Below are 26,618 nucleotides of genomic sequence, written 5' to 3' on the forward strand. Positions count from 1 at the left end.
GAGAGAGAGAGAGAGAATCTGGCAGCCTGTGGCAGGTAGAGGGTGTGGGGTGGTAAGGGTGCAGAGAAGCCTTCACAAAATTTGTCTCCAGTGCCAGGTAAGTATGATTTGCTCAGCGGGCAGAGGGAAAGCATGAGGTTTCCATGCAAGAAAGACACGTCCCGGGAGGAAGCTCCTCTGTTGGTGAACCCACTGATGTCACTCGCCCCCGCCCTTTTCCCCTTAGAGCTGCTATTCTATGGGCCTTGGATATACCAAGGAAAGATGTTGGGTGAGGCTGCGATGATGTGCAGCCAATCAGCTCATGGGATAAATCCACTTGTGCTCTCATTGGTTGATCTCACACCAGGAACCAATCACACGCTTTGTATGAGTGCCCGTGGGTATGTACAAAGCCTCTGAGTCAACTCATCTCTTTATTTGGCATGCTGGGAAATCTTCTCTCTCACGCATCAACGTGAAACCATGTTTTTCCGCAATATGGCTGCCGATATGGTTGTTTTTCTTTATTTTTATTGCGAACCGTGAAGTGGTGGGGGAACACTGTATGTGTATACAAACAATATAGGGGATCCTCGCAATGGGACAGGGTTAGGGTGGTTTTTCATCAGTCGAATCAGCGTTTATTCGAACCGTGAAGCAATTTTTCCCATAGAATACTTAAGAATTAGGGGGGATAGGGACCAACCTCCAGCCTAGACTCCTTCAAAACATCACTATAACCTCTAAAAAACCCTAACTTAAGACTAAATCAGTACTAATAAAGGCTTCATTTATATATATATATATATATATATATATATATATATATATATATATATATATATATATATATATATATATATATTCAAACACATTAGGGTGCTGTACAGTACATTTTTGGAAATAAAAACACTTGCAGCAGTCTCGCGGTACTTGTCCCTCCTCTTCCAAATTGTTGATACTGTTGATCTAGGGACACCCATTTGTGCTGCAACAACAGTGAGCTATATCTGCCTCACACTTTCTTATAAGCTCAAGCTTATCTTTGAAAGGTAGGAAATTGTGCTTCTTAAGGCTGGGGCTGGAGGTGGCTTTCCGTCATCTTGAGTCAGATGAAATGCACAGTTTTCCTCTAGCTTCATTTGTTAGTCAAATTAAGATCAATGGTTTCTAATTAACACTTTTATAATAAAATTAATTTTCTTGTTAATTGGAATGATGCTATAATCTTAAATCAATAGAATCTTGAAATGTAGATGTAAATATATATATATATATATATATATATATATATATATATATATATATATATATATATATATATATATATATATATTGTCCTAGCCTAACAGTGAAAAGTAGTTCAGTTGTTTGTTTACATTTGTCTGGGACTGCGACATTCCAAGGCAGAACTTCCAAGGAACAACTGGCCAAGATGAACAGCTCTGTTGTTTATGAGTGGACAAAGCTCTCTGAAGAGTTTCTAATAGGGAGCATTAAAAGCCAAAAATAGCAAAGGCTTGCTGGGGATGAAGCAGCCGCCATGTTTGTTTACAGTTGACAAATGCGACAAAGGCAGAAGCGAGCTTGTGTGTGATGACCAGCGTCAACAAAAGTTGACTCTTCAGAAAGTTGACGAAAAAGTGCTAGTGTGACATCACGTTAAACGACGACACAGGGTAGCGTCAGTTTACACTTCTGCCTTGCGGGTTTGCAACGAATTTCACTGGGTGGGTGGCATGCGAGATACCAATGTCGAATTGGCGAGTCAGTTGGTCGAACCTTGAGGATTGGGTATTAATTACTGTATTTTACAGCTTGCAAGACACTGCATCTTGGAAGACGCACCCTAACATTTGAAAGAAATTTCTAAGAAAAAAAAAAGTCATTCTCATACAAGAACGCATTCACCATATACCCGACCACTGAACACAAAAACATAAGAAGCAAGGAAAGGAGCCTGCAAGACACTATTGTTTCAGCACTCATTACAAATTTGCTGGAGCACTCACCACAAATTTAAAACTATGTAAATGAAAACACCATAGGTAAATACATATACACAGTGAAACAGTCCATCATGATATGATGTGTGTGCGTTCGTGTGCATATATGTGTGTGTTGCAATGAGACGAGGGAGTGGCCCGTTTTCTCCACAAGCTGAGTAGGCTGCAGGAAGGATTGTGGTATTGGAAATACTTGTAACACCTAAGTACTGAGTTTACATAATATAAAAGGCTAAATTAAATGGTACTTAAGCTAACATCATAATGTAATGACTCAACATACAAATCCAGGTCGCTATCTGTCAAGTGTCCAAGCTCACTTGAGGTTGGATATGCTGCCTTATAATACAACATTCATTTTGGAAGACACACTAGTATTTTTCAGGGTATTTTTTAGGAAAAAAAGTGCGTCTTGTAAGCCGTAAAATACGGTAACTGAGTTCGAATTGGCGATAATTCAAATTGCGAACGGTCGAATCACGAGATCCCCTGTATATGTACAGTACTTTATGTACATAGTAACATACATTGTTGTCGTTATTACACACCAACTTACTGAATTAACGAATGTACAGCATTTGTAAGAGATGCCACAAACCCTGTGATATAGCAAAAAATCTGCAGAACGTATCTATCAGTATGTATAAAAACCATGAAACAGTGAGGCCGCAAAAGTCGAACCGCGAAACAGGGTGGGAACACTGTATACTGATGCCGTTGTGTGTTCCTAGTCCAGCCGCAGTCTTAAGAAAAACAACATTCTTCTGTGTTCTGTCGGTAGTTTTTCATTTACTTACAATGGCACCAAAGAGGCTTATTAGTGGTGAAAATAAGGAATATGGTGAGAGTGCAAGTGTTAGTGAGCCATAGCCCTCTATTAGTGGATTCACAGGAATCACACCAGGAGAAACTTTACAAAGACGTTTTCATGGATAGTGATTCATCCTCCAGCGACCTCCCTCCTCCTCCCCACCCTTCTAAGTTATCCATCACCAGCCTTCATTTATGGTATGTACAAATCAAAATTGCCAAAAAAAAGTACATTGAAATTTTTATAAACTTGAGGTTTTGCTAAGATTAGAACGAATTTATAGTTAACGATAGTCAAACTTTTTAATACTCGAACAGCCATTTGGAATGAATCATGTTCGAGTATTGAGTCTCCACTGTATATGAAACAACGGAAGTAAGTGAACTAACGAATGAAAGCTTTAGGTCAGTATATAATATAGAAGATTTTGTATAACCAAAGAACGAAGTGACACAGGAAGGGTTAAGGAATGTTATGGTGCATAAACAAAAAAATTTGCAAATTATTAGAGAAGGTAAATGTTAGAAAAGCAATGGGGCCAGATGGAGTGTCAGGATGGACACTAAGAGAATATAGAGAACAGTTGGTGAAACCTATTTGGTATGTGATCAACAGCTCTTTGATGGAAGGCCAACTACCAAGGGCAAATATAGTATCTATATACAAAAGAGCAAATATAGTATCTATATAAAAAGGAGGAAAAAAAGACTAAGCCCCTAAATTATAGACCAGTGTCACTGACCAGTGTTGTGGGAAATATCTGTGAAATTGTGATCAAGGAAAAATGGGTAGAATATCTGGAAGAAAATTAAGTTATAAATAACTTTCAATTTGTAATCAGAAAAAGAACACCATGTACAACAGATCTATAAGTTTCAATGTAAGAGTAATAAATGAGGTACAAGGGAAAGATAAATGGGTCAACACAGTGTATTTGGATATTACAAAGGCTTTTGACCGAGTACCACACAGAAAACACTTATGGAAAATTGAACACATAGGAGGAATAGAAGGAAGTATCTTAAGCTGGATGACGCACTACTTAACAGGATGAGGAATGAGGACTGTGGTAAGACACTTCCATCAAGGCCACTCTACTGGCAGCTGTCCTTACTGAGTCTTGGTCATCATTTTTTTAGACATTTCAGTGTTGTGTTAGACATAACACAACACTTTCCTCTTACACTTTTAGCCTTCTCTCTGCAACTTCATCTCAAATTTCCTCTCTAACCATTCTATTACTACTCTGGTAGATAGCCACTGTTCTCCTAAATCTATTATTAACTGGTGTTCCTCAGGGTTCTGTCCTATCACCCACTCTCTAGTATTCATTAATGATCTTAAACAAACCTCTACTCCTATCCACTATTGTGTTGATGATACCACCCTACACCTTTCCACTTCTTTTCAGAAACAACCAACCCTTCTAGAAGTCAACAGATCACGAAGGGATGCACAGGATGCCTGACTTCTGATCTTTCTAAAATTTCCAGTTGAGGCAGAGAAAACTTAGTAATGTTCAATGCCTCAAAAACCCAATTCCTCCATCTATCAACTCAACACAACCTTCCAGACAACTATCCCCTCTTCAATGACATTTAGTTGTCCCCCTCTTCTACACTCAATATCCTCGGTCTGTCCTTTACTCATAATCTAAACTGGACACTTCACATTTCATCTCTTGCTAAAACAGCTTCTATGAAGTTAAGTGTTCTGAGGCGTCTCTGCCAGTTTTCTTGCCCTTCCAACTACTAACTTTGTACAAGGGCCATATCTGTCCTTGTATGGAGTACTCTTCACATGTTTGGAGGGATTCCAGTCACACAGCTTTATTAGATAGGGCAGAATCAAAAGATTTTTGTCTCACCAACTCCCCGTCCTCTGACTGACTGTTTCACCGCCGGAATGTTGCATCTCTTGCTATCTTCTACCGTTATTTTCATACTATCTGCTCTTTTGATCTTGCTAAGTGTATGCCTCCCCTCCTCCTGCAGCCTTGCTGCACAAGGCTTTCATCTTTTTCTCACCCCTACTTTGTCCAACTCCATACTGCAAGTTAACCACTACTCTCAATCATTCACATTTTTCTCTGGCAAACTCTAAAAGTCCCTACCTGCTTCTGTATTTCCCTTTTCCTACAACTTGACTTCTTTCAAGAGGGAAGTTTCAAGACATTTGTCCCTTTATTTTGGCTTACCATTTCACCTGCAAGGGAACTGGCAATTAAGTGAGCATTTTCCTAAATTTTTTGTTGCCCTTGGCCAGTTTCTCCTTTTACATAAAGAAAAAAATGAAGCAAGGGACATTCCCTCACTCCCAAAGTGTCCATTATTGCAAGGTACCACTGTATATTGAGGAATACAGTGGTACTTTGTGATGATCGATACCTCTACCTGATCTAACACACCTTACATATGCAGTTTCGTTATGGACTATTGTCCTGCTGGAAGCTTGCCCTATGGCCACTCTCACAGCTAGTCTAGTCTAAGGCAGTAACCTGTAAGAGAGAGAGAGAGAGAGAGAGAGAGAGAGAGAGAGAGAGAGAGAGAGAGAGAGAGAGAGAGAGAGAGAGAGAGAGAGAGAGAGAGAGAGAGAGAGAGAGAGAGAGAGAGAGAGAGAGAGAGAGAGAGAGAGAGAGAGAGAGAGAGAGAGAGAGAGAGAGAGAGATGGGGGTAGGGGGGGGAGGAAGATTGGCTGTGTTGTTGACATGGCATACTTTCTGCCACCATGCTTAGGATACAATTTGCTCCTATGTCATTTAGCAGAAGAAAACCTTACACTTCATAGTAAATCACCCACAGTCAAAGGAGGAAAGAAAAGAAATTGTAGACCTACAAAGACTGGAAAATACAAAAATCAAATGATTGCTGAGTTTTTCTTAGGGGGAAAAAAACCTAGAAGAGCAGAAAGAAAAGTTATATGAATTATGGGAGTGTAGAGAAAAGAAAGTGAAAAGAAGTTAAAGAGAAAACATGTAAACAGTGATACCTTATAGTTTATATACATTACAGAAGATAGTGCTTCACCTGCACTTTTGTCAACCCAAGCTCTCTCTCTCTCTCTTTCTCTCTCCTCCAGTGTGGCAGAGTCGTTATTTTTGCTAACCTAACAACATTCAAACATCAATGCACAACTAGTAAAATACACCAGCAGGCCATTAACAGTGGTGATCCTCAGGGTTCTGTCCTGTCACCCACTCTCATTCTTTTATTCATTAATGATCTTCTTAACCAAACTTCTTGCCCTATCCACTCCTACGCTGATGGTACTACCCTACATCTTTCCACGTCCTTTCAGACACATCCAACTCTTCAGAAAGTCAACAGATCACGCAGGGATGCCACAGAACGCCTGACTTCTGATCTAAGATTTCTGATTGGAGCAGAGAAAACTTAGTAGTGTTCAATGCCTCAAAAACCAAATTCCTCCATCTATCAACTCAACACAACCTTCCAGACAACTATCCTCTCTTCTTCAATGACACTTAACTGTCTCCCTCTTCTATACTGAAAATCCTCGGTCTGTCTTTTAATCATAATCTTAACTGGAAACTTCACATCTCATCACTTGCTAAAACAGCCTCTATGAAGTTAGGCATTCTGAGGCGTCTCCACCAGTTTTTCTCACCCTTCCAACTGTATATTCTGTACAAGTGCCTTATCCATCCTTGTATGGAGTACTCTTTGCATGATTCAGGGGGATTCACTCATACAGCTTTATTAGATAGGTTGGAATCAAAAGCTTTTCGTCTCATCAACTCCCCTCCTCTGACTGACTGTCTTCAGCCTCTTTCTCACCGCTGAAATGTTGCATCTCTTTCATCTTTTATCACTATTTTCATGCTAACTGCTCTACTGATCTTGCTAACTGCCTGCCTTCCCTCCTCCTGCAGCCTTGCTGTACAAGACTTTCTTTTTCCTCACCCCTATTCTGTCCAGCTCTCTAATGCAAGAGTTAACAAGTACAGGCAACCCCCGCTTAACGAAGGGGTTACGTTCCTAAAAAACACTTCGTTAAGCAAAACTTCGTTAAGCGAACCAATTATAACAAGTTTAACCCCTGACTTGCACTTCCATTGAAAGTAAAAATTATGAAGTTAAACTTTTAGGCAGTTTATTTCAAGTCATTATAATGTACACGAATGTATGTAAGTACATAACTTTATAATGTTGATGATCTTAAATTTATGAAGAAAGGGAGAGTGAAACGGGAAAGACACTAACTGGCAACCAATGGAATGTAAACAAAGGGCGCATCATTGTATCACATAAAAAACTTATGTACCACATTTCCACAAGGCTTTCCATTTTATCAATTGTAGAGTCACGAGTTCAGGTGGTTCTTTTAGCTTGCAAGGAAGCCTTCTTAATAGTCTGCTGACTTGAAAATAGTAGAGACAGTAAATGGAGGCAAGATGGTGGCGAGCAATGCTATAGTTTTCTAGCCTCTCTCGTGTCTGTGAATAATATCCAGCTTCACTTTGAGAGTAAGAGACTTCCTGGTCTTCTTAGGAACGCTAGGCCACACTGCAGGCCGTTTTGGTGGTAAGTTGAGCAAGGAAAGACAAGGTTGCTGATGCTGTTATTGTTTTGAACAGGGGAGTGAGTGGTGTGCGTGTTTTCCACGAGAGGCTTGATCTTGATCTCGATCTTGATCTTGATTTCACAGGTGTCCCAGGATTTTTCCTGAGGCAGGCCTTAGTATCGGCAGCTCCTAGTGTATTCAAAAACCTATCGGCTTGCATGATACGTTGGGGCTTTCAAACTTGGAAAAAATTACCTGGATAAAACTTCTTTAAAGCGGGTTTGGTGTTCATTAAACAAGCAGATGGTAGTAAAATTAAACCTTTGTTGTAGCGAAATTTCTTTGTGTGAACCTTCGTTAAGCGGGGGTTGCCTGTATTCTCAATCATTCATACTTTCACTGGTAAATTCTAGACCTCCCTACCTCCTTCTGTATTTCCGTCTTCCTATGACTTGACTTCTTTTGAGAGAGGTGTGTCAAGACATTTGTCCATGAATTTTGATAACTCTCATGTCTTATAATGAAACTGGCAACTCAGTGGGCCTTCTTTTTTTTCATATTTTGTTGCCCTTGGCCAGTTGTCCTTCCTACATAAAAAAAAAGGGGGTCCAGTCACCCTAGTAACCCAATTCACCATGAGTGCCACATTAGTGACCCAACAAGTTTTGTAAATTGTAGACAAACAAAACGAGTTACAATGGTATTTAGCATGCAGGAGTAGATATACACGGGTCTTTTGGACTTGTTTATCATGTTATATGAGTGTTCATCTATGCAGCCACACAGGAACTATGGATTTGTTGGGAAAAAAAGCCACTGTGGTAAAAAAATTGGTTAGTATCTGACCAGTCTGTTACTGAGTGGAATCCATTACTACGAAGTCTACTATTGCAAGGAACCACTGTAACTGTAAGATGTTGCACAAGTTGTTGTTCTTGGTCATGGAGGATTGCAAAGTTAAAGACTAGTTCACCAGAATAGTCAGTAAAAGGAGAAGAAAGCCAAAGCTTGTGAACATCATTGCAAAAAGGAAGAGAATCAGAATGTGCTCTACAATGTGCAGGTCCAAAACTCAGGAGGAGAATGTATATAGGTATATGCTACAATAAAATCTGAAAAACAATTAAAAACAAAAATAAAACAACAGCCATTACAGCATAATCCTATCTGTAGAACAAAATAAATGTGAAGAATTCAATTAACACTTACACAGTCACCCTCTTCTTGCAGTCCTCCCACTTAAGATTGCCAAGCATCACATCGATTGGATCAAACTTTTTGTCATTGAAATCCAACACTTTGTGGATCCTGTGAAAATTAAAGGAAAAAATAAAATTAATGTTTACTCAGCAACCAAGCTTCAAGATGCAATGCACCTAATTTGCTGGGATAAGCCTCTTCATAATTAACTGCTAAAGACTGCACCTTATTTTTTTGCAAGAAAAAAAAAAAATAAATAAAAAATAAGGCAAAAATGAAAACTGAAAAAAACTTAGCTATAAGTAATGATTCTCTTGCTTTTTTATAAATGTAAGTGGGAGAACTGGCAAGGGCACAAAAATATATATATTAGAAAGAACTAATCAAAAGCCTGGGACAAATGTCTTGAAACCTCTCTCTTACAAGAAGTTGTAGGAAGTTGGAAATACAGAAGCAAGTAGGGAGTTCCAGAGTTTACAGGTGAAAGGTATGAATGATTGAGAATACTAGTTAACTCTTGTATTAGAGGGTTGTACAGAACAGGGATGAGAGGAAGAAGAAAGCCTTGTGCAGCGAGGCTGCAGGAGAAGGGGAGGCATGCAGTTAGAAAGATCAGTAGAGCAGTTAGCATGAAAACAGCGATAAAAAATAGAAAGAGATGCAACCTGTTACAGCCCGCCCGTAACATACTCCCCTTCCATCACCTCCTCCGCTTGTTACCTCGTTCGCCACCTCTCCACCTCCCCTTCCACGTCACCGTCTCATGAACCTTCCACGCCACCGTCTCATGAACCCTCCATGTCATCATCTCATGAAGCCCCGCTACTGTTCCAAAGTTGGATTCACGCGGCCCCATTCGACTCAAGCAGAAAAGTTAAGCAAGCTCTCGGCTTTCTAGAAGGAAGTCGAGGTCTAGGCCTCAACCAGTGAACACAACGCCTCTTGGTCTACCGTGGGATCTACCTCACCCAGCACTTCACCACTGCGACACCTCATAAGTATCACTTCCCCTCGTCTATTTTTTCCACATTGCCTCCATATAGGATTAGTATTATTATTAGGTATTAAGTTGGGTTCTTTATTGTTGTATTTATTTATGTGTTATATGTATATGTGTATGTCAATTTCATGTGTTTCATGTTATATTTATATGTGTATGTCAGTTACATTATTGGGTTATTAAATAGCTTCTTAAGTGCCCCCTTTGCATATCTTCACCAGTTGAACCTGCAGTTTTTTTTTTTTATTGTTACTGTTCACCGGCTCCCCGATGCCAATCTTACCTGTTTAACCGGTGAACGTAACAAACCTTTCAGCGGTGAGAAAGAGGCTGAAGACAGTCAGTCACAGGAGGGGAGTTGATGAGATGTAAAGCTTTTGATTCCATCCTACCTAATAAAGCTGTATCAATGGAAACCCCCAAACATGCGAAGAGTACTCCATACTACAAAGATGGATAAGGCTCTTGTACAGAGTTAGCAGTTGGAAGGGCGAGAAAAACTGGCAGAGATGCCGTGGAATGCCCAACTTCATAGAAACTATTTTAGCAAGAGATGAGATGTGAAGTTTCCAGTTAAGATTATGAGTAAAGGACAGGCTGAGGATATTTAGTGTGGAAGAGGGAGACAGTTGAGTGTCACTGAAGAAGAGGGGATAGTTGTCTGGAAGGTTGTGTCGAGTTGACAGATGGAGGAACCGAGTTTTAGAGGCATAGAAAACTAAGTTTTCTCTGCCCCAATCAGAAATCTTAGAAAGATCAAAAGTCAGGTGTTATGTGGCATCCCTGCATGATCTTTTGACTTCCTGAAGGGTTGGTAGTCTCTGAGAGGACGTGGAGGTGGTATCATCAGCATAAGAGTGGATAAGGCAAGAAGTTTAGTTAAGATCATTAATGAATAATAGAAAGAGTGGATGATAGGACAGAACCCTGAGGAACACTACTGTTAATAGATGTAGGAGATGAACAGTGGCTGTATACCACGGATGCAATAGAACAGTCGGAAAGGAAACTTGAGATAAAGTTCTAGAGAAGGATAGAAACTGTAGGAGGGCAGTTTTGAAATCAAAGCTTTGTGCGAGACTCTCTCAAAAACTTTTGATATGTCTAACATAACAGCAAAAGTTTCACCAAAATCTCTAAAAGAGGATGGCCAAGACTCAGTAAGGAATGCCAGATGATCACCAGTTTATTTCATTTATGTAATATGTATTTTATTACTTTATACAATAGCTGTATTCAAATTTAGATATGATATAGCATGATCTTCATAGGTTTTAGGGAACACATATAAAGGTATTGGAAGACATTACTATTTGTTGTACTCATTCTTAAGTTTGCTATAAGATCATTTGCTTTATGATTAGATTTTCAGGAGCTAATTACGATCGTATATCAAGGAATAGCTGAACCATACTTCCTTAATTTCTCGGATTATGATGACATTCACGAAGGGGTTCCAATGACTAGACTTGATGTATATTTTGATAATCTGTACAAAAAGAGCATTATGTACTGAAACCAGGTGAAAACTTCATTGTTGAAGCTCTTATCCTGTCCAATGGGGACGAGGCATGCACAAACAGCCTGAAGAGTAGTGCTGTATCGTTTACAATGACAGATGACTATGGTAGGAGAGGGATTAAGAACGAATACAAAAAATACTAATGCATTCAAAGATTTTTGCATACCATATATCCTGGACTATAAGGTGACTGGATATATATGACGACTCCCAATTTTTTGGGGAAAATTCAGACTTTGAGCTAATACCACTGTATAAGATGACCCCCTTAATGGTGGAGAGAGCTGCTGCTCACACGATTGGCCGAAGTGTAAGGGAGTGCACCAGTGACGAGCTGCAACATGAAGAGTTTGTGTGGCGGTTAGTTCCTTCACTTAAGTATGCCAGTATCATGGCAAAATTCACAGAATAAATCCTGCCTTAGAACTTATAGATGACATCACAAAGTAAGAAGCCTGTCATAAATATACTTATGACTATAGTATGTCATTTTGTCTTGCTATGACTGACAATATTGGCTATGGTGGTTTGTAGAGTATGGTCCCAGAAGATCACCAGTAGAGGTGCCTTGACTAAAGGCATACTGGCATCAGATGGAAAATTGTGAAGCAAGAGGTGTTCAAGAATCTTCCTATTGAGAATAGATTAAAAAACTTTAGATAAATAAGAAATTATAGCAATACATAGATGGTAGTTTGAGGGATTAGAATGGTAATTGATTTTAGGAGCAGTATGAATGTAGTCAAACTTCAGCAAGAAGGAAAGGTAGAAGTTGATAAGCAGAGTTGAAAGATTTTGAATAGGCAAGGTGCAAGCACAAAGACATAAGAACGATAATAGGGATGGCATTAGGTCCATAAGCCTTCTGAGGATTTAGGCCAGCAAAGGCATGGAAAACATCATTGCAAAGAATTTCAATCTGTGGTGTGAAATATTAAGAGGGAGGAACTAGCTCATAATCATAAAAGGCAGAGCTTTTAGCAAAGGTTTGAGAGAAGAGTTCAGCTTTAGAGACAGATGAGATGGCAGTTGTGCCATCAGGATCAAATAAAGGAGGAAATGAAGAAGCAAAGTCAATGAAGATGTTTTAGGCCAGATGTGAGAAATCTCGAGGGGAGTTGGATCCTAAAAGATTTTGACACTTTCAATTAATGATAATATGTTTAGCAAGTTGGAGAACAGACTTGCCATGATTCCATGCATAAACATAAACTACATGACATTCAGGGCTTAAATGTCTTTTGTGGATAACCTCTTTATCATGTATAGCACAAGAACAGGCTCTGTTAAATCAAGGAAGGTTTAGGTTGAGGGAAAAAGTGAGGAATATACACTTCCATTTCAAAATTTATCACCGCTGTTATGTGCTCAGCATACAAGAGATGGGACTCTGACACAGAAACAATAGTCATCCCAAGCAAAATCAGACCGCCCCAACTAACAGACAAAATACCCGAGGCACTTCCACTTTCGGGATCCTGAAGAGATATTGGAGAAATAGGACTGATCAGAGGAGCCCAAAAGGAAAGAGTAACAGTTTAAATAGAAGAAGGATTAGAGGTTAGGAAAGATCAAGAAGGTAGATTTTATAACATTCATTTATTCCATTTTTTTGGCTACCTCTTTTAATCATGGTTAGTGACCAGCAGCTCAGTGAGCCTTCTTTTTTTAACACAATTTTTTTTGAAAAAAAAAAAAGAAAAAAAAAAAAAGTGAGTGGTGAAGAGTGGCTAGCCTGATCACATGTGTTCTATTTTTATCTCTGCCACTCACCTAATCAGACGATACAGAGGGTTATTTCCTTTTCCATTGCTGCTCTCTAAAATTCATCATACACCATTCCATATAATGAATGTATTGTTTTTTCATGAATAGTATTTTGCATGATAATTTTCTATGTAGTCATGTTTATGAGTGCATGTAGAGAGAGAGAGAGAGAGAGAGAGAGAGAGAGAGAGAGAGAGAGAGAGAGAGAGAGAGAGAGAGAGAGAGAGAGAGAGAGAGAGAGAGAGAGAGAGAGAGAGAGAGAGACCCAATGGCATGAGTCATGTTAAGTGTCCCAGGATGTGCCAGTCATGTATTAATTTGATGTACCATAACCTTACTCTCAGATATTGTGTGCTAAAAAGTATATCACTGCAATTAGAGTAAAAAGGAATCGAAGATTTATGTAACTAAAATAGTTCTCTTGCATCTTAGAAGTGTATGAACTTTTACTCAGAAATGGAGATGGATAACTCATAAAGTACTGCATCAGTTAAGGGTCAAAAGAATATAAACTTATGTGCCAAGATAAAAATCTTATATATTCCAACTACAGTAAGCCCCCCTACTTCTCGAATCTTAGCTTGGCGAAATTCACTTTTGGTGGTAGGGTGGCCACGGACCAACAAGTGCACGCTTGGTGATTTGAATTCAAACTTGGCAGTCCCCTGGCGGCTGCACAGTAAACCACGTGCCTCTCTGGTGACACCAGACCTCTCTCTAAACCTATCAGAACACATTGTGAGAGTCCCCTTCGTCCATTTTGTTTGTGCTACCTTCTGTTCTGCTAGTGTGGGAATGAATTCTGGCGATTTACCGCCAACATGGCCTCTACCAGCGCAACAGGTGATACCAGTGGGATTAAGGACAATGGTGGTGGCAGCAGGGACGAAAGCAGGTGAGGGAAACAGGTGGGAAAACGGGAGTTACAGCCTTCATATCATATCTTATTAACTTTATTTATCGTTTATTGGTCTGTTTCGTACATGTGTTCTAATTTGTGAAAGCAAAAGATTTTATTTCAGCTCGAAAGATGGTATTTTAGGGGTCAAAAGAGGCCCTTTGGCAATGACAAAACACTGACAGGCATTTTTTAGGCAATTTAAATAGTTGTAACTGCCATAGGATAAGGTAGGACCTCGTCTTTTCCTTTAAACAGGGGTTGCAGTGCTTCTCTATTTCATAAAACTAACTAGTACTTTGTTGCACTCATGATTGACTCAGATAACTAAATGAATTAATATAATCTCCATAGGTAGGATGCATTTTATATAGGTATCACTACCAGTGAGAAATAAATGTAATGCACGACACGCTACACCCCAGTGGAAAATTCCCCGTCACATGACCGACGCCCTGTGTCAGCACCTTGGAGGCTGGGGGCGGGGGCGGGCAGCAGCGCAGAAGGAAGATCGCCGGCAACTGGGAAGTGCGGGTGTGTGTCAAGTGTGTGTGCCTGTGAACTGTGCTGCGGGAACTTAGTGACACTGTGTACTCAGTGACATTACAAACACTTTCCCCAGTTTAAAACACGTTTGCCGTATGTTCTTGTACGTGGCGTGTGGACAGCACTTGTAAACTTGTACATAATATACTAACTTTTATAAACTGAGTTTCCCTTATACACCTGGGTTGATAAGAAACACTAGAACTACCAGTAAAACTGCTCGGCTGGACAGTAAATCAAAACAATAAACTTAATAACTTTATGTAGGCCTACAGAATCTACAGGAGGCATGCTAACCAAAGAAGGTTAAGCTTCATACAACCAAAACGCTTAATAAATGGTGTTACAGCTTTGGGATGACCCACTGAGGAACATTAAAATAACCCAGGAATCTCAGTAATTACAGAAACGCGTGATTGTGAGACAAAACGAAACATTGTGAACTTGCCTTCTGAACGAATTCATACGGGAAACCGAGGAGTGAGAGGGTAGTGGAGAGCGGGCAGTGAGAAGAAACGCTGACTCCACCTGCTGACTCGCGCTGTGTGGTTGGTAGCTGCCACAACAAGTACTCTCCTCCTTCTCTTCGCTCTTAAGTCACCCGTGTGGAAGGCTTGTTTTCACTTGAACTCTCACGCGCGGCGTTACTGTGACGCACACACTCACACCCTCGAGAGTTACGCACTTCCCTCTCGTTACAATTGTCGCCTGGCGGCTGAGGAACAAATAACTCAGCCTGTATCTTCTCAACACTTCGGCTTTATTGGAGGGCATGGTACGTCTTCAAACGCTGACAGTACACTGGGCGTGGTACGTCAAGGTGGGCATGGCTGGCTTCTCATGAACTGAGGGGCCGTTCGAGCTGCCTGGGAGGAAAACTCCTTTGACCTCGGGCGTCCACGGGACCGGCACCTCTCATCCCCAGCCTACTCAGCCTCTCAAGGTCTTCCGAGTGGTGAGGGATAACGCAGAAGACGTAACCAACTGCGGCTGCCGAAGCAATACTATAGGTATTAGGTGAAAAAACAACAGTTAGCTGACACTACAGTAAACATTAAAATAAATACATCACTTGCTGACATAAATATTTGTGATGATTTATTGGAGCTGTCACAGAAATTAATGTGATATAAGCCCTTTTTCGTAGTGTAGTATATAATTTTCTGTTGCATTATATGTTCTCCCTTTTTCAGTTGCCTGTAGCATATCAACAATTACCATTTATCAATACTAATATTTAATGTGTGTATCTTTATGTTTTTCTCTTTAATTTTCTTCAAGGCGTCTGAGGTGACCTTAAACTTGCCTTAGAAGTCCTGGAAGTTGAAATGGATGCATACATAGTAATAACAAATAAACAAACTCAAATAAATAAATTCTTATAAATAAATGGCTAAGAAAGACCAAAAGTTAACTTTGCTGTGCGAGGAATTCGACACACTGAGTGCTGGGAAACGTGGGGAAACTGAAAAACCGAAATCTGAGGAAATTGGAGATCAGTTTGACGATACTACAAGTAGTGACACTGATGAGGACTCTCGTCGTTTGAGAAGTAGTAACACGCACCGTAGAGTTGCTCCTTCCTTTCCTAACACTGTTGTAACTGTCTTTAGGAAATCCTTTCAGCATGACTTATAACCCTGCACCAGGTGGTGGTGGTCCTTCAACCCCACTTACACCACAAGGTAACGCTGTAACCAAGGTTTTGCCTGTTGTAGCTGAGGTGCGAGCATTCTCTGGAACAGATCCTGAATATTCAGCTCGTGAGTACATTAACCAGTGCGAAGATGTAATGAGGCACGCGTTTGTGACTGAGGAAGTAGACAAAATTTCCTTTTTGCGGTCGCGTTTACAGCCAGGATCGCAAGCTGCTCTGATGATGCAAGCAAGCGCGTTCACAGATCCTTCAGAACACGGAGACTATGAACAGTTTAAAACTAATTTCCTGGAAACCTTTGGGAATAATCTAAAGCACAGTTTGGTGAAGGGCGTCAGTGATGCGGTGCAGTCTATGCTGGAAAACTCTGCTTCTCTTAAAATATGGCAGGCGCAAACAGCAGGAAACCGCATCTCCTCTGATTTCACCCAATACCTACAGGATAATGGTTGGATGAATGGAGACTCCATGTCTGCAAAAGATGTCCATAAATTTATGAAGTTCTTGGTGTTTATGCACTCTATCAGGGAGAACTGTAGGATGTGTGCTTTGTCTCTAGATTATAAACCTACGGAAACTTTGCATACATTCGCACTAAAACTAAAACCAAAGTTGAAGAAAGGGGTGGTATCGCTCATTGTGCTGCCTCTACAGTGGCGGATCGCTTGGCTGCTTCAATGGTGGTTGCGACCCAGGGCGCTCAAACAGCACCGGAGGAACATCCTTCTACTTTGTACGCGGCGGTGACGGCGGCAGGCGAGCCAAAATTTACCTGCCACTACTGCCAGCGTGAAGGACACTCTGCTTTAAATGAAAGAAGAATAAGAAACAAGTTGTTGCCGCAGCAGGACACCAGAATCCCCAGCAACAGCCAGTACGCACTAAAGATGCCCCTGCATCTTTAGGGGAAGCCTCGTGCCCCGCAAAAACCAAACCAAGGTAGCTAAAGGTCAAAGAACTAACCAGGCTGCACATGAGACCGATGACAGTGATATTCACGCATCTTTAGTGGCCGCTTGCAGTCAGTCTACCATTATGGCCCTAGAAGCAAAACTCGGGCCAGTACAGGCATCATTTGCCGTGGCCACTGGCACTTCTGTTAATGTGCTGTCCGAAAGGACTTATAGAGCACTGAAGCATGTGTCCCATGGTGGGCAATATCGCCTTATGCCAAACGACTTTAACCTAAAGGGAGTTACTAGTGACCCACTTGATATTCTGGGTATTGTTCATCTCCCTGTAAACTTGGGTAAGGGTACTTCAACTATGCGTTTGGACTTTTACGTAGCATCAGACTTCGGGTTGCCTTCAGATGGCCTTCTGGGTTTGACGTCTATGAGATCCAACCGTATGGTAATAATTCCTGACAGTAATGTCATCAAGTATCAAGGAAAGAGTTTTCAGGCAATGGGGACGCCCAGAAGCCTAGCTTCTTTATCCCGATACGAGAGAAAGGTACAAAAGGCACCAGATGGTGAATTTGTTTCTGCCCAGTCAGTTTCTGTTGTTAGGGAGGTTCCCACAGAACAGGGTGAGAGAACGCTTACCGACTCTGGAGCTAAGCCGCGAGTTAAGGCTGCGGCCGGAAAAACAATAAACACAGGGAAATGGACAGTTGTTCAGGCTACGGTAATTGGAAGTCATAACATTCCTGACCGTACAGCTATGCACATCCCTGTATCCGTCCCAAATGCACGAGTAGGTTGTGATATCTGTATAGAAGGACCTAGTAAGGTGAAAAGATTAGCAGTGGAACCGACTCTTTGTACCGTGCGAGATGGACATCAAACATCTGCTCTTGTGGTAAATACCACGGGTGGACCAATCAAACTCAGACAAGGTGCTTTCTTGAGTGAAGCGTTAGCGTATGATGGACAGGTGGCGCCTGAACCCGTGGACTTGGCTGAATCCAGTGTTGCCTCTGTATGTGCCTCAGTCAGTACAGACTTTATGGCACAGACTCAAAAACTAGAAAACCTTGTCACAGTAGCGGATTACCCGAGCTAAGGAACTCACTCATTCAACTGCTGAAGCGGTATCGTGATGTCTTTGCCTTGCCCGGAGAACCGTTAGGTGCAACTGACAGAGCAGAGCACCACATAAAATTAAAACCATGAACTAATCCGATATACATACCAGCCTACAGACTGCCACACAGTCAAAGGCAAGTGGTTGAGGATCAAATCAAAGAAATGTTGGAACAAGGTGTTATAGAAAACTCCCGGTCACCCTGAATTCACCTTTGTTCCTAGTCCCTAAGAAAAATGGACAATTTAGGCCTGTTATTGATTTCAGGCGAGTAAATGAAGTGACAGAGAACGAAAGGTTTCCTCTGCCTGTTCTAAAAGACTTATTAATGTCATTTGGACAGGGAAATAAATTTTTCAGTAGCTTAGATCTTGTAAGTGGCTACTGGCAGGTACCGATGGCACCTGAATCGCGAGCAGTCACGGCTTTCAGCACCCTCAAGGCCATTTTCAATGGAAACGCATGCCGTTTGGATTAAAATCTGCTCCGATCACCTTTCAGCGCATGATGAACACTATTTTTGCTGAGGAAATAGGCAAAAATGTATATGTGTACCTTGATGATGTGATCATATGTGGAAAAGACTTAAAGTCTCACTTAGGCAGTTTAGAATCTGTCTTATTGAAATTGAGAGACTCTGGCCTTAAAGCCAAATTAACTAAATGCGAATTCCTTAAATCAAGAATTAAATTCTTAGGCCACGTAGTGGATGGCGATGGAATTCACACAGTAGAGGACAAAATCCTCGCTGTTAAAAATTTTCCACAACCAAAGAATGCAGAAAATGTTCGTTCTTTCCTTGGGTTGTGCGGATACTATAGGTCATTCGTAAAGGGATTTTCAAAATTGCATCACCTTTGAATACCTTGCTGAGAAAGGACATTCCTTTTCACTGGAATGCAGCCCAGAATAAAAGTTTTGAGGACTTGAAATTTGCACTCACCCATGCTCCTGTTTTGGCTTTTCCAGACTATGAAGCTCCATTTATTTTATTCACGGATGCTTCGGCCTTGGGGCTTGGTTCGGTGTTGATGCAAACTGATGCAAGTGGTAAAAACCGCGTTATTGCATACGCAAGTCGAACTCTGAAACCAGCAGAGTCAAATTACTCTGTAACTCACCAGGAGACTCTGGCTATTATATGGGCTCTCAAGCAGTTTAAGGATATCATTCTGGGATATCCAATAACCGTGTACACTGATCACGCAGCGGTTACTGAGCTTTTAAAGGAAGAAACCTGAGCGGCAGACTTGCTCGTTGGTATTTAACTATATGGGAATTCAACCCAACCTTCAAGTATTTGCCTGGTCGAGCTAATGTAGTGGCGGATGCCCTGTCTCGAAATGTGCATGTTGGAGGAGTAGTAGAGCAAACTCCTACCATACAAAACTTTTCCCTGCATGAGCTGGCTAATGCTCAACGTCAGCATGACGTTTGGAGCAAGGTCATTTATGCTCTGGAATCTGGCGATGAAACCACTTTACCCAAAACACATGTGCCATTTTCACAGTTCTTTTTGACACAGGAGAAGGTCCTTTGCAGATGTTGGACTTCAGGTAAAGAGATCCTGTAACACAACTGGTGATACCAGAGTCACATGTACCGGTGGTGTTGTCTTTACTTCATGACACTGCGATCGCTGGACACAAAGGGAAAGATCGTACTCTGTCAGCTGCGCGTATGAACTATTATTGGCCAACTATGCGCGTAGATATAGATGAGTACATTAACAAGTGTGTACAGTGCGCCCAGCATAAGGGTAGCGTACCTAAACCTGCTCCTATCTTGGAATATCCTCCACCTGAAAGACCTTGGGATGTGGTTGCTATAGACGTACTACAGCTTTCAGTTAGAGTCGTCAGGGCTCTAAGTATGTGCTGGTGATGGTTGATCATTTCAGCAGGTACGTGGTTTTAGCTCCACTTTATGATAAATCTGCCAAGGCGGTAGCTCACGCTCTAGTGACAAACTTATTCTGTCCTTACTCAGCTCCTAGTCTTATTGAGTAACAATGGGACAGAATTCTGCAACAATGTACTGGAGATCTGTAAACAGTTTGGCATAAAACAAACATTCACATCCTGCAAGCAATGGGCTGGTGGAGTGCGTGAACAGGAAAATTCTTGACGTTTTGCGCCCAGTCGTAAATGGCTTTATGGAAAATTGGGAAGATTGGTTACCTCATGTTGCTGCTAGCATAAACAGTAGCGTTTGTGAGTCTACGGAAAGGACTCCATATTACATAATCTATGGAGTGGAAAAGAAACTTACATACGACTTGTTGAGCAGTCCACAGAATCCTGTTAACAATGTGAACGATTATGCTCAATGCCAACTTAAAGTGTTTTCAGACACATATAAAGGAGTCACAAACAGGTTAAAAGCTTCTAAAACGGCCATGAGCTCACAGCAACACCAGCATTCTTCACCTGTAAGAATTAAAATTGGTGATTCAGTAATGGTTAAGGTCCCAGAGAAAAACGCAAAGTTAGCTCCTAAATTTGTTGGACTGTGTCTGGTAGTAAACAAGCTCCATGGACACAAATTTGAAATATTAGATCCATTGCTAAACGTGCTGGAAGTTGTGCACTGTGATCGGCTTAAACGGACCGATGTCAAGGCTAATCTGGATTTAGTTGAAACAACCTATGTAGACAAAACTACTCGGCTTGGAGGTGCTCAGAATGTAGCAACCCATGATTATAACCTTCGTTCATGTAATTAAAGCTCTTAAATCTATTCCAGAGATGTTTGCCCTCTTGGTAATCCTCGTTCTGCATGCGAGCGTCGCCTTAAAGCCTGCACTTCTCAAGCCAGGAGCTCTGACCGGTCATCTGGGAAGGGTCTATCTGGTTGAAGACGCTTTGTGGGTTACCTATCCCCACGAGTCTTTGGTGGAAATACCAGAGAGGCTTCGAGATGTTGCATGCCGGCTGAACGCGGTTTTGGGAACTTTAGAAAAGGATTTCACGGACGGTTCCGGGAGCCTACTGAGATTTTGTCCCTTTTGCATGCTCGAATGCGCTATGTAAATGACACGATAACCTTAGCTTTGGAAAATTATGAGGGGTCTGTCGGTCACTAACCGCACTAAAAGAGGATTGATTGATGGAATAGGTAAACTATCTCAAAATGATGTTTGGAACAGCAATGAATGAGGATGTAGATGAGCTGAAAGATAGATATAACCAATTAATATCTGTGGCCAAAGCTAACAACAAAGCTATTAACCTAAATTGCAGAAATATTGCTAGGCTGGAAAAGCAGATTAGTGAACTAGCTTCTTATACGAATCTTTTGGGACACTCAGTTAATGAGATGTTAAGAAAACTAGATTCTTTGTATGAATTTTCTGTTATTGGACAGGCTTTGTCTGCTTTGGAGAATGTTGTCTTGTCTCTTTTGCACACTAACCACAGAATAACAATGAATATCGTGGATGCAGCCATGGGTAGGGTTACCACTTCTCTTTTCCCTGAAAAGGACTTTAAACATACCTTGGAAATTGGAAAAAGGATCTTTAATTTATCCCCTTTATTTAATGTGCATTTGATCCATCATTATTACCCATTGGTAGACTCTGTCTTGACGACAGAGGCCATAGTTATTCACGTTCCTTTCAAATCAACAGAAATCTTTGAATTGTACAGATTGGAACCTTTCCCTTTTACGGTAAATAATACTGTAATAATATCAGACGCAGAAAGCTCTTTGGTACTTGTCAAAGATGACTTTTCAGTGTACGCGACTGATAAATTCTCAACACTTGGTGGATGTCGGTCCGAGTATCAGAATTTGTATTTCTGCCCGTCATCTCTTTTTGCCTTCTTACCCACAAAAAAAAGGGGGTAGTTGTGAAGTAGTGTTGACTAAGGAGGATGCTTCAGCAGCTCTTTCTCTTTGTCCGTACAAACAGTTAGTACCTAAAATAATGTTTCATAAGAGTTTCCATGGACATCACTATTTCTTTTTCACTGAATCTCTGTATGTGTCAGTGAGGTGTCCTAATGGTTCTGCATATCAGGAAATTTCAGGTTACTTTGCAGTGTTGAACGTGTGTTCTTTAAAATCGGAGAATTTTCATGTTTTTCCTGAAAAGTATCATAAGGCTTTTATTTCTAACATCACCTCTCCTATTTTTCAAATAGACACTCTAAATAATTTAAACATTACAAAATTGAAATTTATTACCAACTCTGTTTCTGAGTTAAGTTTTACCAACATCTCAGATTTTGAGACCGGCATACATGAGTCTCTACCAGAGTATCTAACACCTTATGTGCATTTTTTCTACGGTGTTCACACCTGTCCTTGTCTTCTGTATTTTACTAATACCTATGTTCTGTTGTCTTAAAAGGGCTACTTCATTGTATGATGTTCTTAAAGCAAGGTTCCAGCGATGGCAGGAAGACACTGGGAATACTCCTTTGTAACCCGCATAAACATGGTTAGGTACATGTCTCTAGTTACGTTGCGAGGACGCGACAGGTAGGTGACCGAGCAATGTAACCGCCATAGGATAGGTAGGACCCATTGTACATAAGTATATAGGAATCTGATGCAATCTCTCGTAATGTGGTGCAACATGTAGAACTGCTGACCTCGTCTTTTCCTTTAAACAGGGGTTGCAGTGCTTCTCTATTTCATAAAACTAACTAGTACTTTGTTGCACTCATGATTGACTCAGATAACTAAATCCAAATTAATGTAATCTCTATGGGTAGGATGCATTTTATATAGGTATCACTACCAGTGAGAAATAAAGGTAATGCACGACACAATACACCCAGTGGAAAATTCCCGTCACATGACCGACGCCCTGTGTCAGCACCTTGGAGGCTGGGCGGCGGTGGCGCGGGCAGCCGCAGAAGGAAGATCGCCGGCGACTGGGAAGTGCGGTGTGTGTCAAGTGTGTGTGCCTGTGAACTGTGCTGCGGGAACTTAGTGACTCTGTGTACTCAGTGACATTACAAACACTTTCCCCAGTTTAAAACACGTTTGCCGTATGTTCTTGTACGTGGCGTGTTGACAGCACTTGTAAACTTGTACATAATATACTAATTTTATAAACTGAGTTTTCCTTGTACACCTGGGTTGATAAGAAACACTAGAATTACCAGTAAAACCGCTCGGCTGGACAGTAAATCAAAACAATAAACTTAATAACTTTATGTAGGCCTACAGAATCTACAGGAGGCCTGCTAATCAAACAAGGTTAAGCTTCATACAACCAAAACGCTTAACATAGTATAAAGAACTCGTGCTTGGCGAAATTCGCATTTGGCAGCAGTTTCTCCAGACTAATTAATTCGCCAAGTGCGGAGGATTATTGTATATAATAAAATAGTATATCCTTTCATGCCTCATAATTATGCATTATTAAAAAAACATATAATAAATGGCAAAAACAAAATCTGAACTTTACCATGACCACTCAATATTCTTGCTTTCCAGAAGCAACTGAATATTCAACACCAAGACTCTCCATAGTAGAAGGTATCCTTACCAATAATCCTGCAGTGGCTGAAGTCTTTTTTCACGAATACAAGCCCAGATGTAATCAACTGAGAAGGTGCTATATCCGGGTTCCATGCCTGTTGTTGTACATCCTGATTTTGGCGTAGGTACCAGGCACACTGTGTAGTGGCCAGGAGTGTCACTCACCATCCCTCCATTGTTCTGCAGCATCAGAAGGAAGATTATAAATTAACATTAAATTAAAGCCAAGTTTCAAATACAGTAGAACCTTGAGTTATGAGCGCCACAATTTACAAGTAATCTGAGATATAGTGGGATTCCCGACAATGGAAACAACTCATTCCAATGTGGTGCAATATGGATTACTGCAACTGAAGAACATATTGGGAAAAATTATTAGGCTCTAGAAAACCAGACAATAAAAAAAATAATTCCACAATAAAAAGTTGCAATGTGCACATTTTCACTACAGTAAAGTCACAAATCTCAATCAGTCTTATCTTGATACACTGGAGACTCAATAATCAAACTTAATTCCTTCCAAATGGCTGTTCAAGCATCAAAAAGTTCAACTATTGATACCTATAAATCAAGTAACTAGCAAAACCAAGTTTATAAAAATTTTAATGTTTTTTTTTTTCTTGTTCATACATAATTTTGATTTGTACATATTGTAAGTGAAGGATGGTGATGGATAACGTAGAAGAGGAGGGGAGAAGGGTGGAGAGGAGAAAGGTCGTCGGAGGACGAGTCACCATCCATGAAAACGTTCAGTGTGATTCCTGTGAACTTATTAGTTGAGGGTTATGGCTCATTAACTCTTGCACTCTCACTAGATTCCTTATTTTCACCACTACTAAGCCTCTTTGGTGCCATTGTAAGTTTCTAAATGAAAAACTAGAGACAGAATACAGAAGAATGTTGTTTTTCTCATGACTGCGGCAGGACTAGGGATGTACACCGGTATTCAGTAAACCGAAATACCAGTTTTATTTCGGTAATACCGGTATCAGGATGGGACAATGGCGGTGGCAGGGAGGGAGAGGCCAGAGCTTTCTTTTACAACCATTTGTCCGGCCATTTCATTAACAGATATTTTCACCACTAATAAAATTTTTGGTGTTAATGTGAGTTTATAAATGAAAACTATAGACAAAACACAGGACAATGTTATTCTGATGACCATGACAGCACTACTAGCAGAAGGGGAAAGAAAGATACTACAAAAGCCTTTGTTTACAACCATGTATGCAGACGTTTGACTATCAGGTACTTTTTCAAGTATTGAATCAAACTTTTGCTTTTGTGCTTTTGAGTATTGAAAAGTTTGACTATTAGGATGTTTGAGTATTCAGTCGTCGTTGATTCCTCCATCACGAACCCCATGATTCACATATCTTAATCAAATTATACAAAGCTTGATCACTGTTGTCTTTTATCTAATTACATCATAACACACACTGAACATGATTGTTTCACCAAGACGTGAATAAGACAGCATCGGAAGTAACTCTTCTTTACTATAAGGCCCAATCTATTAAAAATAATACACATCACACATGAAGTCTCACAACAAACTTCTTGTGGCATTAACCATCAATCAATGAATTAAAATTATGTACCCATGAAACACAAACAGCATCATCGAATGAAAACTCACACAGTCAACACGTAAGTGAATCCATGTATAACACTGCTGACACAGTCCCAGTCCCAAGTATCACAGATTCAAGATCACAAACACTGCAAGATGATGCAAGAATAAACTTACCATTCACATAACAAAAATATCTGTTAATAAGGATCACACATGGAGTCGACCATAGTTACCATAACCCTTGCAATATAGTCCTCAATTAGTGAATTATGATGGCAGTTACAAACAAAATTATAACAAGCAACTCACACAGTGTTTCCACAATCAGCATGTAGGTGAATCCCTGCATAACACTCTTGGCACAATCCCAAGCAATATAGATCTAGGATCACAAACACTGCTACTCAACATAAAATAGACCCAAAACTCACATCATAAATTTATACATATCACTAATAAGGTAACAACCTAAGCTAACCTAATCACATACATTAACAAACAAATAAGCAGCTGATCAACACTGTACACTTCAATAATATTGTTTACATCACTTTGTAAAACATCTGACAACTCACCCAATATTCCTGTTCCTCCCCTGGGCACTATAATCCTTGGGCTACCACTCCCGGAACATGGAGCTGGTGCTCACTGCCCCACAAGCACCACCATCACCTCACCACATGAACCTTTCAGAGTGAATAAAAGTCTAGCTTACCTGACAAGTTTACCTCACCACACTACCCAGCCACGTCACCCACACCCACCTCACAAACTCCATACAAGACAATGAGCGGTATGAATAGGGAAAATGAAACAAGTGAATTACAATTTAGTCCTAATATCATATATAAAGAAAATGTATATTACTAACATGAATGTAACAGTGTCTCACAAATAATATAAATATAACGATATCTAATAATACATACCGTATATCTTTACAAAAGATAAAGAAAATATATACAGGCAACCCCACTTAACGAAGGGGTTACGTTCCTAAAAAACCCTTCATTAAGCGAAACTTCGTTAAGTGAACCGATTATAACAAGTTTAATCCCTAACATCAACTTCCATTGCGGGTAAACAAAGCGAGAGTGCATCAAAGTACAGTAATACTCCGCTTAACGAACGTTTGTCTAACGAATTTCCGGTTTAATGTACTATATAAAGTTAGACCAAAAAGTTCGCATAACGTACAACCACATCCGTTTTAGCGAATTTTCTGGGTTTGAATTTGCCGGGTGAGGGACCGAATGCGGTAGCTTCAATGTGACTGGCTGGCTCCCCGCCTCTGTCTCTAGCGCTCCTGGAGCTGGATCCAAGATTCTTTAACAACATCAAAGCAACCTCCTGCAGCGAAATGGCATCCATGAATGCTTGGAGGGACGGTGACAAGGTTGCTATCAGGTTGCTCTGAGGTTGCTGGGAACACCACCTCTCCAGGGTGTTACTGTCTTGTATATGCATTTATGTTCACAAAACAACATTTCTATTAGCTTTTTACAAACCTTGCCCCCAAGAAAGGATTGTTTTGTAATGCATAAAGTGAAACCTTACATGGAATACCAAAAAATAAAGCAGAGATGAAATAAGCCACAGACA

General features: G+C 40.5%; 1 protein-coding gene across 4 annotated transcripts in view; it reads right to left on the reverse strand.

The window, feature by feature from the left end:
- Positions 1–26,618, reverse strand: part of LOC123506575 — a 98,700-nt gene that overhangs the window by 56,599 nt on the left and 15,483 nt on the right. For all 4 annotated transcript variants that reach the window (XM_045258789.1, XM_045258787.1, XM_045258788.1 and 1 more), the window contains exons 2-3: positions 23,448–23,620; positions 8,533–8,631 (exon numbers count right to left, since the gene is read on the reverse strand). In XM_045258789.1, coding sequence (XP_045114724.1) covers positions 8,533–8,631; positions 23,448–23,620 — 272 coding nt within the window. The remainder of the gene's footprint in view (positions 1–8,532; positions 8,632–23,447; positions 23,621–26,618) is intronic.

The sequence above is a fragment of the Portunus trituberculatus genome, chromosome 20, assembly GCF_017591435.1.
Source record: "Portunus trituberculatus isolate SZX2019 chromosome 20, ASM1759143v1, whole genome shotgun sequence".
Lineage (NCBI taxonomy): Eukaryota > Metazoa > Arthropoda > Malacostraca > Decapoda > Portunidae > Portunus > Portunus trituberculatus.